Here is a 19,650-nt window from a genome sequence, read left to right as displayed (position 1 = left end):
AAGAAGAAAAACAAGTTGAAGAGCGACTTATCAAGAACAAGGCAGTGGTTGATAATGGCGATAATTTTTGGATTGGTATGCTTTGGGATTGTGTTGGTCTTAGGAACAATGTTGGCTTGCAAAAGAACATCCATCTTGAATGGATTTTATTTGAAATAGGAACAGTGATGTATTTAGGTTTTGTTATGAATGAATGTTGTAATGTTTTAAAGTGTTGTCATGAATGTAATGTGTTGGAACAACTTGAATGAATATAATGTTTGAATGAATGCAATAGTCTGTTTCTGTTTCTGCTATATAATGTTTCTGTTTTAAGCTGTTATAATGAAGCAATTATGTTGAGTTGCAGAATATAATGTTGGATATGCAATTATGTTTCTGTTTTAAGCTGTTTCTGTTTTAAGCTGGTACATAATGCCATAACAGAAGCAATTATGTTGAGTTGCAAAATGCTATAACACAAGCTGTAATAAGGTTCAAAAGTGCTTAATAGCACATCATTCCATTAAATTCATAAGTGCATCACAGCACATATTACATCAGATGCTCAAAACTAAATTACTTAAGAACTAGTGCTTAACAGTCAACAAGCACATATTACATCAGATGCTCAAAACTAAATTACTTAAGAACTAGTGCTCAAAAGTGGTTAATAGCACACGTTACATTCCAAAATATAGTCAAAAGTGCTTAATAGCACATATTACAGTCAGAACTAAATTACTAAGGCTGAGAAGCAGATACTGCCTTCTTCTTTGGCACACTCTTTCCTTTCTTTTTTGCTTGGGTTGGTTGAGTTGCAGCAACCTGGTCCATATTCTTTCTTTTTCTAGGTGATCTCTTTTTCTTCAGAGTTGGCTGTTGAGATGCTTGAGTCTTTGATGGTTGAGGTGTTGCATGAGTAGAAGGTTGGGCCTGAGAAGTTGGTGCTGCCTGTGAAGATGGTTGGGCCTGAGAAGATGGTGCTGCCTGAGAAGTTGGTGCTGCCTGAGAAGTTGGTTGGGCCTGAGAAGATGGTGCTGCCTGAGAAGAAGCATGTGCCTGAGAAGATGGTTCAGGTTGAGTTGTTGGTGGTGGAGGTAGTGGGCATGTTGACTTGTTGTGTCCAGTTTGCTTGCACCTACTACACTTAATCCCATATGTAGCTCTCTTCATTTGTGAGTTGTCTCTCCTCAGCTCACTTGCATCCAATCTCCTCTTCTTTTTAGGTCTACCAGGTTGCCTTTTCACAGGTGGTGGTTGAAGATCAGTGCAGTCTGTCCTTATCCATAAGTCTTGGCCATTGACAGGATGAATGATGCTGGAATAACATGCAGCATACTGCTCTTTTTTGAACATTGATGGCACATAATCAGCTATCCTATAGTTTTTGTGTTTCATGCAAGCAATGGCATGACAACATGGAAGTCCTGTCAACAGCCATTTCCTGCAATCACATACTTTGTGCAACAAATGAATCATAATTGTTCAGATGAACATAAATAAAAGAAGTGAATGAATCATAATTGTTCAGATGAACATAAATAAAAGAAGTGAATTAATCATACCTTACTATCCAGTTATTTGCATAGCCAGATTCCTTTTCAAGTCTTTTTTTTATGTCTGGAAGTACCTCACCATCAGCATACTTGGCAATTTTCTCCCTATTCTTCTGCCACCTCTCCATCACATAAATTCTGATATCCTCCAACATTGAAACAACAGGCTTGGACCTTGGAACAACAATTACAGAATTAAATGCTTCTGAAATGTTGTTGACTAGTGTGTCACACTTTGTATCACCTTTAAACATTGCCTTAGTCCAATGCCTTGGTTCAATCTCACACAGATAATTAAATGCATCCTCACTAATTGCTTTGATTGCCATCATCTCCCTCTCAAATGCATTTCTGTATGTTGAATTTGCAGCCCTCCACATCAACTCTTTCAATTTTTTGCCAGGAAATTTCTTCCTAAAGTTGTTGTAGAGGTGTCTGACACAAAACCTCTGCTCAACTTCAGGAAGCAAGGTATTAATTGCTAGTAACAGTCCCTGTTCAACATAAGACATGAAAAAACAAAACAATTAAAATTAAGGTATATCCAATTAATAACTTATATTTGAATCAAGAAAAAGAGAAAACACAACAATTTTACCTTTTGCTGGTCACTAATTATAGTGTAAGTATTGCAAAGATTGCAAAGTCTTGTGCCACCCAAATCAGCTATGAGAAGCTCTAGAAACCACATCCATGATTCTTTGGTCTCTCCTTCCACAACAGCATATGCAATTGGAAGTATTTGGTCATTAGGATCCATTCCAATTGCAGCCAATAGCATTCCACCATAAGGGGTCTTAAGGAAACACCCATCAAGACCAATAATAGGCCTACAATTGAAGAAACTATCCCTACATCCCTTTAAACAAACATACATTCTTTGAAAGTGAGGAAAAAATATGGCTTCGGGATTTTCTAGGTCAGCCTCAGTCCCTATATAAGGGGTACTAGTAATGGTTACAGATGAATGTGGATTGGCTCTAAGTAATTCACCACCATAATCATGTAACCTTTTATATTGTTCTCTAAAGCTACCTTCAACAAACTCTACTGCATAATTCTTTGCCCTATAAACTTTGCTTCTGCAGACACCCACACCCCACTTCAGTTGTGCCCTCTCCATAATAGTTGTAACCTTTATGTCCCTGTCCTCTCTTACTCTTGTGCGTAGTTTAGAACCTAGACATTTAGAGTTCATCAACTTCACTCTAAATTATGTACCACATGTATGATCATCAGCTGTAACTTTCCTCAACTGCCATGTTTCTTCACCTGGAATAGGTGCACAGTACATCTTCCATTCACAGCCTTCACCCTTGCAACCAACTCTAATTCTCCTCTTATCACTTTTAAGGAACTTCAAATCCTTACAATTCTCAACAGCAAAACTTCTAACAACATCTTGAAAAGCAACCTTTGTCATAAATAAAGTACCTACCTCCCATTTATAGTCTTTCATACTGATTGGCATCTTGAAAGTTGGGAATTTAGGGTTGCCTACACCATCTTCTTCATTATCAGACCCACTATCCAGCTCATCAGAGTTATGTTCTTCCACATCACTTAATCCCTTGTCCCCCACAACACTAGATTGACCTACTTCCTTTTCATTGTTAACAGATCTCCTAATACTCTCAATTATATCATCTTCAAATACAAGCTCTTCATTTGTTTTCTTTTTCTTAGATCTTCCCCTTCTTCTCCTCTTACCAGATCATGCCTTCTTCTTATTCCCCTTCTTATTCCCCTTCTTAGCAGTACCAGATCCCACACCAACAACAGTCTCACTTTGAACACTTGCTTCATTCACAGTGGCTTCATTCTCCCTTACACCAGATCCCTCACCAAAAACAGTATCAGCATCCACAGTTTCAGCAGTCACATTAGCATTTATACCAGCAGTTGTGTCATTAAATTCATTCCCACCTACCTCACTGTCTAACTCCCCTGTAAGGCACACCTCCACATCTGATTCATTAAAATGTACATTCAAGGCATTATCTTCCCTATCAGAACCCACATTCACATCACCCTCTGCATTGCCTAGCCCATACTCATCCTCTCCTAGTCCATTGTGCCCACCTTCAGGCCCATTCTCATGCTCACCAAACAAATCATCCTCCTCAATCATTGGGCCTAAGTCATTTAAGTCCAACTCAGGCCCATTTACATTCACATCAGGGTTGGGACCACTCACACCACTATCAGCATCTTTACCTTCACCAGTGGGGCCTACACCATTGGGACCTACATTTGTCTCATTAACAACAGGTGGGACAGGTGGGGCCATACAGGGATATTCTATTAATGGGTCAAGGGCTACAACATCAGGTTGTGACAATGGGTGGACAACATACAAATGGACCCTATCATATTGAAGTGCAATACTCTGCATCCTTCTACATCCACTATCATTATTCAAAGGAATAAACCCATCTTCCATAGTAGGGTCATGGTACCACAGAGACTTAAGGCTAACATAACCACACCTTTTTAAGGTTGATAACATAGCAAAATAGGAGAAAAAGTCTGGCTCACAATCTAGTGTTTCTACTGGTCCTACATAATCAGGGTCCATAAAACAACTAAAGTCCCCAGCATGATGTACAACACACTCAAATACCTGGTCCATCTGTTTTTTTACCATTAATATAGGAAAGGGAAAAAAAACCTAATCAATTTTACATACAATATTCGGAAAAGGCAGTGCCACTCACAACAAAACAATATAAAACCACATCCACTAACATATACAACTCCAACACAACAGACAAAATTAAACTTTTAAGAAGGAATAAACAATATATAAACCAAATCCATGCATGCAGAACACATTTCTAACCCTTTTTCATTGAAATTTTTCAAAACCCCCAATAATTTTCGAAACCCTAATCAGACATACAAACATGTTCTAACTTGAGATTCACGAAGAAGAAGATGAAATTAACCTTTAAAAGTAAAAAAATCATTCAAAATTTCAAAACCCTAGAGAGAGTTTAGAAACCCTTATCAGAAAAAAAAACTGCATTTTTAACCATTTTATTCGCGAAGAAGACGAAGCAAACACGAAGAAACAAACCTGGAATGTCGATTCGAGTTCAAAGATCAACTTCGTTTTCAGATTTTCTTCAATCTTCAGTTTCAATCTTCAAATTCGCTCTCTAGGTTTTCTTCTCCTTCTCTCTCTACGTTTTCTTCATTCTCTCTCTAACTCTGCAGATTTCTAACGTTATGCCCACGTGGAATGCCAACATGGACAAACTTAACGTTTTTTGACAAAAACTAACAGAAGGGACCACTTTGATATACGGAGGTATAATTAAGGGACCACTTTGAGACAGTTTAAAGTTAGGGGACCAAACTGAAATCCAAAAATAAGTTAAGGGACCAAATGATTAATTAAGCCTATATAAGCAAATGGATATTACAAAGTGGTATACATTATAATGTAAATTGATAGGCTATATAGATAAATATAATATTAGAGGAAACATCAAGTTTGATATTAATGGAGAGTTTGAAATGTCATGTATTAAAATGTGTAGACATTCGAATAGTATTAAAATTTAGATATGTTGCTGAATGCAATTATATTAATTGTAAATCATAAGTCATAACTTAATATATATGTCGAAAAAGTATTGGTGTATAAGTTGTAGACTATATAAAAAGCATAATACTTTATGGAATGTATTCATCATAAAAATTGATAATACACAAAAGTAGTTAAATATGGATTGCATAATAGGAAATAAAAGGGAACTTGTTACAAACAAAATATAAGTTCATTGTGGATTACATCACTTGATTGGAAATTAGCAGAAGTAGAAAGACATTTGAAACAAAGGATTCATAATACAAGTGTATAAAACAGTTAGACGAACACACAACTTGATTGGAAGGAAAATCTAAGCATTGTTTATAAAGACATGAACAAAATTATTCAGTTTCCCATCAAAGAACTTGAAATGCAGCACATCTCCAGCTTGATATCCACTGGTTGTGCAGAATTCCTCCCAACCGTTCCTTAGCTTGCTGGTGAGTGAGTCACCAACTTGGTAATGAATAAAATAAGATTGACCAATAAGATTCAATTAATACTCTAAAGACTATTTATATTTACACACAAAAAATACGCATCAAACGACAATGATGGTTGTCTCAGTTACTTAGGAGTTAATTCACCCATAATGGATCGTGGATTCAACTTCTGCTGCTGATGTGATGACTTCTTAAAGGTAATTTGTAAATACCTATGTAAAAGTTTTTTAAACTAGAGATGTGTCCTAACATAAATGAGTCTTGAAGTTCAACTCGTTTAAACTTTTATTTAACACAACAATACATATCAATAAAATTCTAGAAGCAATTTTTTTTATATAAATAGAAGCAATTAATTTTCCATTTAATCTAGAAGATCCAAACATATACTCTCCCCCTTCCCTTTTACATATCATTTCAAAATAGTACTCTTTAATTAAGGTAGTGGATTTTTGAAGGTTTTTTTTTCTTTCTATTATACCTTCATTCTAATTCATCAATGTTTTTTTTTCGTACATCTCTTTTAAATAAATTTGATGCGCCATTTTTTCTTTCATAACAAATATTAGGATGTTAATTATTAATTTGTTATGTTAGTATTTTCTCTCATGCCATGATTCAAACCTTGAACATGTAATTTCTTAGTTCAACCAAGCGAGTTACCCATCTCAAACAAAAATTGTCATTGCAAACAATTGTTAATTTAGAGATGCACAGTAAAATAAAATATATTCTAACTTCACTTGATAAAAATCTAAATTTATTCCAATAGTTTTCCACTCTTTATTTTTTTTGAATATGTATGCAGTTTTTTATGTTTTTCATTAGAACTGTTATTCTATTTTGCATTTGAAATTTTTAACAATGTTATTGATCTTATTTATAGAATTTTAACTCTTCGGTTGATCCTATCTTAGAATCATTATTATCAGGAATAAAATTTAGTTTCGTGTAAGTTTAAATTTGCACATAACAAAAAACATACTTAGTTTTAAATAAAACTTTGTTTCAAAAGAAAAACAAAATATTTTTAGTTTAATTAAAAAGAAGTAATTATAATTTAAAAAAAGGAATAAGCATGAGTATTTTTTTTTCTTTTTTTTAAAGGGGATAATAGTGTTCCACTTCTTATTCATGACTCAAACACACACTCTTTAAGTGTAGGTGAAGTGTTTTACGAACTAAGTTATAGTTTTTTTTTTTTAAGAGAAACTAAGTTATAGTTTGTTCATTGAGAAAATATGTAATTGACAAATTGCATCTTTAAACTATAAAAAAAAAAAAATAAAAGTTAGCACAAACAAAAAAATATATACATTGAAAAGACATATCATGAATGAATTGACAGAACAAATGCTATTAACAAAATGTAAGACTAAATAAGTTTTCCATTCTTATAAATATTTCAACTTTTCGTTTTAGTCCCCGTATAATTTTACTTCGGCTTTTAATTCTTGTTTTGTCAAAAAAAAAAATTATTTTTTGAGAGACATTTTTATAATATTTAAACATGACTACAAATAGAAAAATCAAATTTTTGATTATACACATAAATTGACTTAAAAATAATGATTGAAAATTGTAAAAGATTTAAAATGGAAGTAAAATTATACAAGGATCAAAATGAAAAGTTTGAATATTTATAAAAAAAAAATTTAATCCCTTGACCAAAAAAAAAGATTTAATCCAAAAATTTATGTCAACATCATTTTCATCACATTCCATGATTATGTTAACAACGTTAAACACAGACCAGTATACATCAATAATTTAGTGGTTGAATTTCCATAATAACAAGCACAACCCTCTTCTCTTCATTGTGCAGTGAAAATCATGGTTTCTATTTGAATCAGAATCAGAAAATTTTCAGATGGCGTGTGAGGAAGTTGCACATTCAAGACCTCTCTTCCTCACGATCTACACTGTTGTCATCGTTGGCATCGTTGTTTCTTCCTTATACGTTTTCTCCGCTATACACTATTCTTCTACAACCTCTTCAGCTTGGTCCTCTTTTCCTCCTCTTTCAAGTAACCCTTTTATCTCTACCTCTTTTTATTCTATCTTACATGCATTTTAATCAAGTGGGTTGAATCAAAATCCTATCTTTTTTTGTTAGTTGTTGGTTTTGTCATAAATGGAGAATACCCTTTTTAGAATTTGATATGTATTGTTGTCAGGACTTAGGATAGGATTAGTTAGTTGGTTATGATGTTGAAACTTGAAAATTGTTTTGGCATTGGTTTTTAATGTATGGTCTATGAAGCACGGACACAACACCGACATTGTCACACATTCATCATTTGAACGTACACACATGTGTCGGCGTCAGACACGACACATGTCCAACACAGGACAGGCCTTCGATCAGCAGTGCTACAGAGTGTATGGTTAACCGCTTAGCTCAAACTAGTTGAGCTACCCAACTCCGTTTATAATGCATGGTTAATAAGTAGAGATCTTCTATGTTTCTTTTGAGAAATGGAGAGTTTTTTTTGGTAAGTTTAATTAGTCCAATATTGCCACCGACATTCTAATACATTTTACTCCGACATCCAATTAGAACTCACAATATTGCCATGTAAGTCCAACCGACATCCAATGAGAATTTACGATATTTCCATATTAGTCCACTTTGTAATTGTAATTTAGAAATAACTGCAAATTGGTGGATTCTCATTGGGTGTAAGTGTGACATTGGTTTACATTGACACTGCATGTCCCCTTTTCTCAAAAGAGTTTTTTTTTTTTAAATGATGAGATGTGATTGGATGTGTCTGTAAAAAAAAAATTACACTGACGATGCATACTGGTTAAATATTTTATTAATATGGTTTTTGGGTGTATAAAGATCTAATTATGTCTTTAGTTTTTAGAAATGTGTGCTAAACTGCTAATATGTGCGTTTATACACCAAATTATAGTAACAGAGCTTTCCATTACTACATGTTTATCATTGTATTGCACCAGCTTTATTAGTGTAGTTGCAACTTTCAACTACTCTCTGGTTGTTGTTTCCACTTCATGTGTATGACACTTTTCAATTCATCAAGCATTGGTTTTTGTTTTTGGTTTTTCCTTCCTTTATTTCATTTCTTTTGTGGATGTGAATTCAAACCTTGACTGAGCATGCTTTTCAGATGAGAATTCTCAGCTTTCAGATCGAACACTTAACGCTTCTCAGTCAGAAACGATGCATGTTGTGCCCTCTGCTTTCCCTGAGCTCCAAAATGTGTCGAGAAAGCCTGTTATGAATGTCCCTGCTCGCAATAAAAAGATGCCGCCCTTGAAAGAGTTTAGACTGACCAAAGAATTGGTTCAACAAAGGGTGAAAGATAACATTATAATAGTTACATTTGGTAACTATGCATTCATGGATTTTATTCTGACTTGGGTTAAACAATTGAATAATCTCGGAGTTTCAAATTATCTTGTTGGTGAGCATTGCTGTTTTAAGCATTCTATCATTGTATTTTGTTTTGCAACGACGCTTGCTAGAAATGCATATATGGTATTTTGTATAGTTGATTAGACTAGGGCCTGTTTCGATTGGCTTATTGGAGCTCATCAGCTGGCATAATCACTTGTGTGATTGTTTGGAAGAGTTTATAAAAACACTTTATGGCACGTCTATAATTTTTTCAACTTATTTCCTTAAAACTCTCTAGGGTAGTGTACTCGCAAAAAGTACGGTAAGGGATTCTAGGGTTAAGAATCGTATGCTAGGGTTTAGACTGATGATTAGATGATCTGAGAATGCTCTCAGGAGTGGTATTTATAGCCTGCTTATGGGCTTGGGTTTCGGTTGCTTGGTTCCCAAGCAACAGGGGTATTTGTGTATTTTAGGCGGTTTCTAGAACCTTGGGAGGGCGGTGCCTTTAGGCGAATCAGCCAGGGTCTCGAGAGCCCTTCTGGAGAGCGCCCGAGCCCTTCGGGAGTTCTTAGAGCCTTTCTGGAGGCCTCAGAGGCCTACTGGAGGGCTTAGAGCCCTTCTGGAGGGCTTCTAAGCCTTTAGGAATAATATGACGGTCCACAACCCCCCAAGCACAAGCCTTGGGACGAGGCGAAGTGATGATGACATGGGAATAGATCTTCTGGAGGTCATCAAGTTCCTTAGGAATATTATGACGGTCCAGGTAGCTTATGAAAACAGCTTATAGCTTATATGACTTATTTTATCTTTTGTTATAAAAATAGCTTTTACATAAGCACTTATATGATAAGTGTTTATGCTAAAACGGATAACCGTTTAATTAAGTTGTTTATCCAAACAGTAGTGACTTTGAATTCTACCTTTTAGGTGCAATGGACACGAAATTATTGGAGGCACTTTATTGGAAAGGGGTACAGGTTTTTGACATGAACAGCCATATGAGCACCATGGATGTTGGCTGGGGTTCTCCAACATTTCATAAGATGGGGAGGGAAAAAGTTATTTTGATAAACTCCATACTGCCTTTTGGTGTCGAACTGTTGATGTGTGATACTGACATGGTTTGGTTGAAGGTACTTTTCTCCATTCTTTAATATATGTTTGATTATAAATGTGATCACATTTCATATGCTTCTTAGTTTTGTTATGAATGATCCAAATTCAAAACGTAAAATGTGGATTGACTAGGATGTGTTTGTTCCTCTAAGATATATTATATTCCTAAATATTCCATTATTTGATTATGGAGCAGAACCCACTTCCATATTTTGCTCGTTATCCCGGAGCAGATGTTTTAACATCCAGTGATCAAGTTATACCAACAGTTGTTGATGATAGTCTGGAAGTTTGGAAAGAAGGTCAATATTATATATAAGCAGATTTAACATCCGTGGATCAAATCAATGCTCTTATTCATTTATTGCTTCTTTTAATCCCTCATTTTAACGCACTTGTTTGAGCTTTAAGAGATTGTATACTATATTGATGATTGTTACTGTCTCATTGAATAGTTGGTGCGGCCTACAATATAGGAATTTTTCATTGGAGACCTACAGAGTCTGCGATTAAATTGGCAAAGGAATGGATGGAACTGCTTGTGGCAGATGATAAGATATGGGATCAGAATGGGTTTAATGATATTGTCCACAGAGAGTTGGGACCATCGGTTGACGAGGACAGTGGACTTGTTTATGCTTATGATGGAAATCTAAAGCTGGGAATTTTGCCTTCAAGTATCTTTTGCAGTGGTCATACATATTTTGTCCAGGTAGGACCTAGTTAACAGTTTTGAATACTTTTTCTGATTTTACATGCTATCTTCCTTTTGATTTCTCTTATACTATTAAGTGTCTCTGAAGGAATCTGATAGGAACTTGGGTATTATGGTGTGCCTAATTCCTACATCGAGTGGTATGTTATGTCTAGTTGAGTATTTAAGGGGTTTGGTTCTTCCCTCTTGATAGCTAGCTATAAAAGGAGCGTTTCTCAAGCAGTGTTGTTAAATAGCTGCTATAGCGACGCTATACTGCTATAACGTAGACAAACTGCTATTGTTATGCGATACACTATTTATTACAAAACGTTGTCAAGTATCGGCTATAGTGACGCTATAGCACTATTACATAGCAGAATTAACAATCACTATTTTCCGCTATCCGCGATTTACAACATTGTTCTCAAGTGCTTGAATACTTATCAGAGCCTGGTCGTTGGTGGCTTAGAAAAGGCTACCTACGGAGGAGCTAACCGGAAAGACCGAGTAAGGCTTCATTGACTGCCACTGCTGAGACTTCAGCTCTAAAGAGAGGTGTTGTGATAGGGACTTGGGTATCATGGGGTGTCCAAGTCTCACATGGAGTAGTATGTGATGCTCAGTAGAGTATTTTAGTAGTTTGGTTCTTCCCCCTTGATAACTAGCTTTTAAGAGAGGGTTCTCCAAGGGCTTGAATACTTATCAAAGTCTTGATTGGATGTTATGTTGCAGAGAAACAAACTGCGTGCAAGTTTTTCCTAAGAATGTCCTTTCATATTATGATTTTAGGGTATGTATCAGCAACTGAGGTTGGAGCCATATGCAGTGCACACAACATTTCAATATGCAGGCACAGAAGGAAAGCGCCACCGACTACGAGAAGCCATGCTTTTCCATGACCCACCTGAATACTATAATCCTCCTGGTAATATTATTTTCTTCCTCAATTTCAGTGAAACACCGCTTCGTTTTACTTTTTGATGCATATGTGTGAATATACACTGGTTCTATTATTTGTCTTAAATTGTTGCTACCTCTGTCCCTCTATGTAAGACCCCCTTGATAAAATGCACAAGAATTAAGAAAAGTTGTTTTTGTATTAAATTTGTTAATAATGTACGTTCTCTTTCCAAAATTATCCTTGAATTATTAAGAGAGAGATATGGCTGATCTTTTAATTCTCTTCATTTAATTAGGGGTATTTTTGTGAAAATTTAATTAATGCACCTTGAAATTTGACGAGTCTTATAAAAAGGGACAATAAAATTTGCAATAGGGTCTTACATATAGGGACAGAGCTAATAGCTTTTTACTTTTATATCATTCATTGAGAAATTTCTATTGCATACTCCATTCAGTTTCCCGCCATTCATCTATACTGCGATGCTGAGAACTAAAAGTTTACAGTGCCTATAAATTACTTGCAGTATCTGCTTATGGGTTATGCATTGACTCCTTTTCATGAAAATAAATGTTTAAATTTTGATACCATTGGAACTAAATGTTTTAATTTTTTCCAGGGGGTTTCTTGTCATTTAGGCCATCTATTCCAAAACGCTTGTTGCTAAGCGGGAAGCATACCATTGGATCACATTTTACCCTTATTAATTACCAAGTATGCATGTATCAGCTTGATCCTTTTCACTTCTGTATTTTTGATTGGAAATTATGCATGACATTGTATTACATCTCTTAATTTATGATGAAAATGAATTTGTCCAGATGAAACAAATTAGGACTGCACTTGCAATTGCTTCCCTTCTGAACAGAACACTGGTGAGGACTATTTCCTAGGATCATAAATTCTTATAAGTTTATATGTTGGGTAGCTAATGTCTCATCATCAACACTGAGTCATGACTCATAATTAGTACAAGTTACAATTAATTGATGATTTAAGTTTTTTTTCTTTTCTCTAATGCATTTTCAATTGATAAATTATTTATTATCTCAAACAGAGTTCTTTATGTATATATTTAGGTCATGCCTCCACTATGGTGCAGGATTGATAGGCTATGGTTTCCCCATCCAGGTGTTTTGAAGGGGTCTATGACTAGACAGCCTTTTCTCTGTCCTTTGGATCATGTGTTTGAGGTATTTCTCTTCTAGTTTGATTACGTGGTTCCTTATTGTTATTCACTTATGTTTCAGGTTTGGATTGCTTAATAAAGGATTATTATGCCGGTGATGGTAGTACTTGTGTTAACTGTGATAACTGAAAAATGTTGAGCTTCTAAAAAATAGCTATAGTATGTCTATAAGCCGTTTTCAGTTTATTTGAATAAGCTCTCAGGACAGCTTATGAGGCTCCGCTCTTCAATTTCTATCCACCCACCAATTATGTTTTTATGGAGAAAACAAATATAGAAAATGCAAATAGCTTTTCAACGTACATATGTAAATGTGAATAATTTACTGAATTGAAACACTTATGAAATAAATGTGAACCTATTGAGTAAGCACTAAATTAAACTATTTACCCAAACACCCCCTTGGTCAGTCAGTTACTGTCATGCAATACTAAATCTAAATGAATGACCTTAGATGAGAGTAGTCGTGGTTGAAGACATCCACTCTATAGACTTGATCCGTCCCCTTATATTTGGAGTTGAATAAGAAATATGAGCCTGAGTCAACTTGGAAGAGATTTCGTTTACACGCTATATTTCTTTCACATAATTATTAGTTTTAGTATAACTTTTACATGCTGCCTTATTATGCTGCTATAAAATGTACTCTATTGCAGGTGAACGCCATGTTAAATGAACTTCCAGAGGAAGAGTTTGGCCCTGATATCGATTTTAGAGAGTACTCCATACTTGATAATCCATCACTGCCCTCAGAGGTTAATAAATGTCAATCCAATCAAAATTTAAAACAATGAATTTTTCTTTCTTGTTACATATCTCTGCTGAAGTTATGCCTGGGTTCTTGAATTCAGGCGAAAAAGTCGTGGCTTGATGTTCACCTCTGTAAAGAAGGAACCCAAGATTGTAATGCATCAAATAATGTAACTGTTGGGGGAGTACTTAAATTTCCAAAGCATAGCAATGAGGAAATGGTATTTTAAATTTTGATCCATTTAACTGTTGGGGGAGTACATAAATTTCCAAAGCATATTCTAACATGTGGTTGTTTCTACTTAAATTTTCAGTTCATGAAAGTATTTTCGTCGTTCAATGATGTAAAAGTAATCCAGTTTTCTTCAATGCAAGAAGCATTTACAGGTTTCAAAGACAAGGCAAGGCCAATTTTAGCGTTCTGTTTAAGTTTTCTTTCTGTGTTTGCATCAAAAGTTTGAAGTAACACATTCATTTACCATGTCCTGATGCCATGCATTTATTTATTTTAATCAGGAAAGGGAAGATAGATTCAGAAAACGACTTAAACACTACACCGGTATATGGTGTTGTGTGACCGATCACACTCCCGGTCACATATATTACGATATATACTGGGATGAGAAACCTGGATGGAAGCCAATCCCTCCTCAAACTTCTGAAGATGATCACCCACCTTGGTGAGGTCAATTTCAGAATTGTATGTTCATCGAAACACTATAGGGGATACTGTCATAAACAGAAGATATTGAAAGGCGGTTCATTTTCCAACTTGTTGTGAAGACTAAGATCGTATACTTGCAGAAGTAAACACTATGTAGCACTGACACTTATTGAAGTCATGCCCGGTGTCCATAAATGTGTCAGTGATTCATATACGCCCTTTAGCCATGTTGAGGATGTCAGTACTTAGTTGAGGGATTAGATAATGTGATTGCAAGAGAATGATTTGTATAAAAAGCTTTCAACATTGCAAATTAGAGAATTGGAAACCAACAACATATGAGATGAGGCTGCAGTTTTTGGACGTTGTTGTCTTAGTTTTTTATTTCAATAAGCTAGAAGTTTATATTCAAGAGGATGATATTGAATTGCTTGTAATTAAAATAATAGGAAAAATCCGAATGTAGCACTTTTTTTTTTTTTCTAACAGGGAAGTAATTTTGATTTTTTTTTTTCTCCTTTTGGTTATTTAATCTTTGCTGTTGGAAGTTAAACTCAAAAAAATTCCCTCATTATATTTTTGGTGTTAATCATTCAAAATTATTTGACGTAAGTAAAAAACGAATCTCAATTAGCATGTTGTTCCAAGAATTCCTTGAGTACTATGCAACTCTAAAACTTTGAATTGAAGGTGTGTCCGGTGTCTGATGTGTTGGTGTTAGACATCGACGCACTGACACATGTAATTATATTCAATCACTTATTTTTTTTTCTTCTTCAATTTTTTACCAGTTTTACGTTTTTTGTGTCAATGTCATGGTTGATGTTTGTGCCATGCTTCATTGGTTGAGTAAGTTGATTGTAGAAAACAATCATTGGAACCATTGCATTGTTCAATGTTGCTTAGAAAAATGGTTACTTCAATTTTTTTTTATCCATAATAGCTTACATATCAGACATTAAAACCAACGTTAACTGAACTATTGTCATGTTATGACAAGACCAAGAAAACATCATCATCGTATTCTCATAATCATGTTCTTGTGTGCAAGACATGATCTTTCATAGGCTACAACGAGAAATAACTGAAAATGAGAACATGGGTAGTTTCCCAATTGCAGCTAAACCACATAACAAGATGGATCTTTCAAAATCCAGTCTTGCTTCGATTTCGACCTAGAAGGTCATCATCGTTCCATCCATTTTCTTCACAAGGAAACTATCTAAATGGGAACTTCAGCATTGTTCATAGACAAAAGGTTCATTTTCTTCCATGTGATTCTTCCCTGTTGCCGTGTAGCTGTCGTTGTTTTTGCATTGCCATTAATCTGTTCGATAAAATGCCACAAAGGGATTTTCATGTAAGAGAGGTTCATTTTGATCTTGTTGTTGATTGCATTCAAATGTCCCTCAAAAAACCTAACAATGTGACTGCTCCTATTGTTCATTGTGCTGCTTTGAAGATAGGTGCTCTAGCTTACCTTCCAACTTCAACATCTCTATTCACTCTTTATTCCAAAGCTGGAGACTTTACTTCATCTAGGATTTTATTTGAAGACATTCACAACAGAGATGTGATTGCTTGGAATGCTATTATTTCGGTATCTCTCGAAAACAAATGCTATAGGGCAGCAGTGGAGTTCTTTGAGAAAATGATCAAGGACCAAACTAGGTTTGATTCCACCACTCTATTGCTTGTGGTATCAACTTTGTCACACATGAAAAACTTTGATCAAGGAAGGGTAATTCATTGTGTGAGTATAAAATATGGGATGCTTGTGGATATTAGTTTATGTAATGCTCTTATTAACATGTATGCTAAGTGTGGTGGCGTAAATTCTTCTGATTCTGAGTGTCTATTTGAAGAAATGGAATGTAAAGATGTTGTTTCATGGAACTCGATAATGAGAGGTTGTCTTTACAACGGTGATCCTGAGAAATCGTTGTGTTACTTCAGAAGGATGAATTTTTCGGAAGAAAAGGCAGATCATGTCAGCCTTTCTTGTGCTATTTCAGCGTGTTCGAGTTTGGGAGAACTGGCTTTTGGAGAATACATTCATGGTCAAGGAATCAAGCTAGGATACGAGGATAGCTCTCTTGTTTCAGTTGCGAACTCTCTAATTTCGTTATATTCACAATGTGAAGCTGTTGAAGTAGCCGAGACTGTATTCAGAGAAATGGCATACAAAGATATTGTTTCTTGGAATGCAATGATGGAAGGATATGCTTCAAATGAAAATATTCATGAAGCATTTGATCTTATGGTTGAAATGCAAACTACGGGATCTTTCCAACCTGATATAGTAACATTAACTACCATACTCCCTCTTTGTGCAGAACTAATGCTTTACAGAGAAGGAAGAACTATGCATGGATATGCAATCAGAAGACAGATGGTACCTGATCATCTTCCTTTGAGGAATGGCCTTATAGACATGTATTCGAAGTGCAACATTGTCGAGAAAGCCGAGCTCTTGTTCCATTCTACTGCACAAAGAGACTTGGTGTCTTGGAATGCAATGATATCTGGTTATTCTCAGAACAAGTATTATGAAAAGGCTCAAAATTTATTCAAAGAACTTCTATGTTGCGGTCAAAATTGCAGCTCATCAACTGTTTTCGCCATTCTATCTTCCTGCAACTCTGCAAATAGTCTCAACTTTGGAAAATCGGTTCACATCTGGCAATTAAAGTCCGGTTTTCTGAACCACACTCTCTTGGTAAATTCTCTCATGCAAATGTATATCAACAGTGGAGACCTAACTTCAGGTTTCTCAATTTTGCAAGAGAATTCTTCTATAGCAGATATTGCTTCATGGAACACTATAATTGTAGGTTGTGTAAGAGGTGACCAATTTCAAGAGGCTTTAGAGACTTTCATGTTAATGAGACAAGGACCTTCTTTCAACTATGACTCCATAACCCTTGTAAATGTTTTGTCAGCCATTGCAAACATGGAACTACTCAACCAAGGAAAGTCTCTTCACAGCCTTGCACTTAAATCTACTTTCGGAGCAGATACTCGTGTTCAGAACTCATTAATTACCATGTATGACAGATGCAGGGACATCAACAGTGCTAGAAAAGTGTTCGAATTCCATTCTACTTCCAATCTATGCACATGGAACTGCATGATCTCAGCTTTATCTCATAACAAGGAAAGTAGAGAAGCATTGGAACTATTCCGTCGTCTTCAGTTCAAACCAAATGAGTTCACCATCGTTAGTGTTCTCTCTGCGTGCACCCAAATCGGTGTTCTAAGACATGGAAAACAAGTTCACGGTTACACATTCAGGTATGGATATCAAGAAAATTCTTTTGTATCAGCAGCTCTTGTAGACTTGTACAGCACCTGTGGAAGACTGGACAATGCTCTCAAAGTGTTCAAACATTCGCAGAAGTCAGAATCAGCATGGAATTCAATGATTGCTGCATATGGTAATCATGGAAATGGTGAGAATGCTATCAAACTATTCCATGAGATGTGTGAGTTAGGAATTAAAGTGACCAAAAGCACATTTGTTAGCCTGTTATCTGCATGCCGCCATTCAGGTCTTGTGAACCAAGGACTTCGGTACTATGAATGTATGTTGGAGAAATATGGCATAAAACCTGAGGCTGAGCATCAAGTTTATGTGGTTAACATGTTAGCAAGATCAGGTAGAATTGATGAGGCTTATGAGTTTACAAAAGGATTGCAGTGTAATGCAAGCTCAGGTGTATGGGGGATGCTTTTGAGTGTATGCAACTATCATGGAGAACTTGAGTTGGGGAAAAAGGTTGCTGAAAAACTCTTTGAAATGGAACCTCAAAATGTTGGATATTATATATCATTGGCAAATATGTATGTTGCTGCTGGAAGTTGGAAAGATGCTACTGAGTTGAGACAATCTATATATGACAAAGGATTAAGAAAATGTGCAGGTTATAGTCTTATTGATGTTGGTTTGGGATAGGAAAAGGTTAGACAGCATTGTCCATTTCAAGGCCAAGGCATTGGTTCACGCATCTTGCAAAATAATACTACCTTCATCCCTACACACACAAGACCGGTGGAACTGGCTCCTCTAGAGTGAGTAGTTAGTCAAGTGAAAAAATCAATTGTTGATATTCTAACCATCCATAATTTGTTATGCATGTACATATAAATTATAATATCAACCATCAATTTGTTTATCAACCGTTGCATTTACCAATTGCAGCAAATTGGGTTTGAAATGAAACTCCCTTATGAAACTTGGTGTAAAATAACTATAACTATGATGATACATTGCATGGGTTTTACCAACATTATGCTGATCCAAGTAGAATTGAACTCAGAATCCTTAAAAAAAGTTTCAGATTTGAGTCTTGTGGATGGAAAAAACGTGATTGAGAGAGTGACCGTATTAAAGATAGTCAACTAGATTCGTCGATGAAAATTAATTATCAATAAAACTAGTAGATATTCCACACCAATATAAATGTTACCAAAAAAACATATGCGCATATTTTAATTTTTATGCCCATGTGCATCCTTGTAATGGAAGACCGGTATGATTCATTTCCAAGGCCAGCCCCAAAATCCTTAAAAATATGTGAGGCTTACAGCAAATTTTGATAAATGAGCCTTTTTGTTTGCATATGAGGTCTTTTAACTTATAAATTATAATGAAAATAATCTTTTTGTTGGTAGGCCTAAAAACAAGGGTTTTGGTGGCCTTACCCTTGAGTCGGCCCTGCTCATTTTTAACCATATTAAACCATTAAAATGTTGGTCACATATATCACTTAAGATAGATTAATGAGTTTTGATGGTGTGTTTCGAATTAGCATTGGCAAATGGTTACTTGGTTTCTCCAACTTGAACACTTCAAGTTGAATTACTTGCAACTTTGCATGGTATCATTTCAGCCAAAGATGCGGTTATTATAATATTAAAATTGAGTCTCACTCTAAGAGTGCGCTTGACTTAGTTAGAAATGGGTCTTCATCTTATCACTCATATGCTCCACTGGCTAATCATATCCACCATCATCTACATCTAGATTGAAATTTGTTCTTTAATAGATGAGTTTCTAAAGAGCTGCACTATTTCAAAGAAGGTTGCTAACATGATGTTTGTGAGATACCAACTTCTTAAACTACTGTCAAATAGTATGGTCCATCAAAGAGTAATCAAAAAACCCCATTGCTACTTTCATTTAAATGGCCATAAGGCACTGTGTAGTAGTTTCACTGAAAGGATGAAATACAAGACCCCTTTGACGTGTCCAATTCAAAGATCATTCTACTAAAGGAAGAAAAAAAATTCAATTGATTTGGTAAATCACCGCTAGAAAGGCATATACTTTGTCTCAATGTTTATAAACAATGCATCATCCAATTTTTCTTAAGCTGGATTTG

The 19,650-nt window shown here is 35.4% G+C and overlaps 2 protein-coding genes and 1 pseudogene across 3 annotated transcripts; 2 read left to right on the top strand and 1 right to left on the bottom strand.

Annotated features, from left to right (window-relative positions):
- Positions 1–470: 470 nt before the first annotated feature.
- On the bottom strand, positions 471–4,267 carry LOC146920424 (uncharacterized; annotated as a pseudogene).
- Positions 4,268–7,286: 3,019 nt separating this feature from the next.
- Positions 7,287–14,747, top strand: LOC146920423 (arabinosyltransferase XEG113-like). 2 transcript variants are annotated; one of them, XM_085713851.1, is made up of 13 exons: positions 7,287–7,606; positions 8,717–9,013; positions 9,877–10,082; positions 10,262–10,367; positions 10,521–10,777; positions 11,552–11,687; positions 12,283–12,377; positions 12,485–12,538; positions 12,743–12,856; positions 13,509–13,607; positions 13,704–13,823; positions 13,917–14,003; positions 14,119–14,747. In XM_085713851.1, exons 1-13 carry the CDS (start codon positions 7,450–7,452, stop codon positions 14,284–14,286), a joined length of 1,896 nt encoding a protein of 631 aa, XP_085569977.1. In that variant the 5' UTR covers positions 7,287–7,449; the 3' UTR covers positions 14,287–14,747. The 2 variants fall into 2 exon arrangements, with proteins under 2 accessions (XP_085569977.1, XP_085569976.1); XM_085713850.1 differs by having other exon boundaries at positions 8,705–9,013.
- An 89-nt stretch (positions 14,748–14,836) lies between these two features.
- Positions 14,837–18,550, top strand: LOC146920422 (Tetratricopeptide repeat (TPR)-like superfamily protein). The gene has a single exon (XM_085713849.1). The coding sequence runs from the start codon at positions 15,357–15,359 to the stop codon at positions 18,219–18,221; it is 2,865 nt and encodes a 954-aa protein (XP_085569975.1). The 5' UTR covers positions 14,837–15,356; the 3' UTR covers positions 18,222–18,550.
- The last annotated feature ends 1,100 nt before the right edge of the window (positions 18,551–19,650 follow it).

This window comes from Medicago sativa, chromosome 5 (genome assembly GCF_051527215.1).
Source record: "Medicago sativa cultivar Bolivia chromosome 5, Bolivia_mono, whole genome shotgun sequence".
Lineage (NCBI taxonomy): Eukaryota > Viridiplantae > Streptophyta > Magnoliopsida > Fabales > Fabaceae > Medicago > Medicago sativa.
Note: the sequence above shows the minus strand (reverse complement) of the source record. Positions and strands in the feature narration are given on the sequence as shown.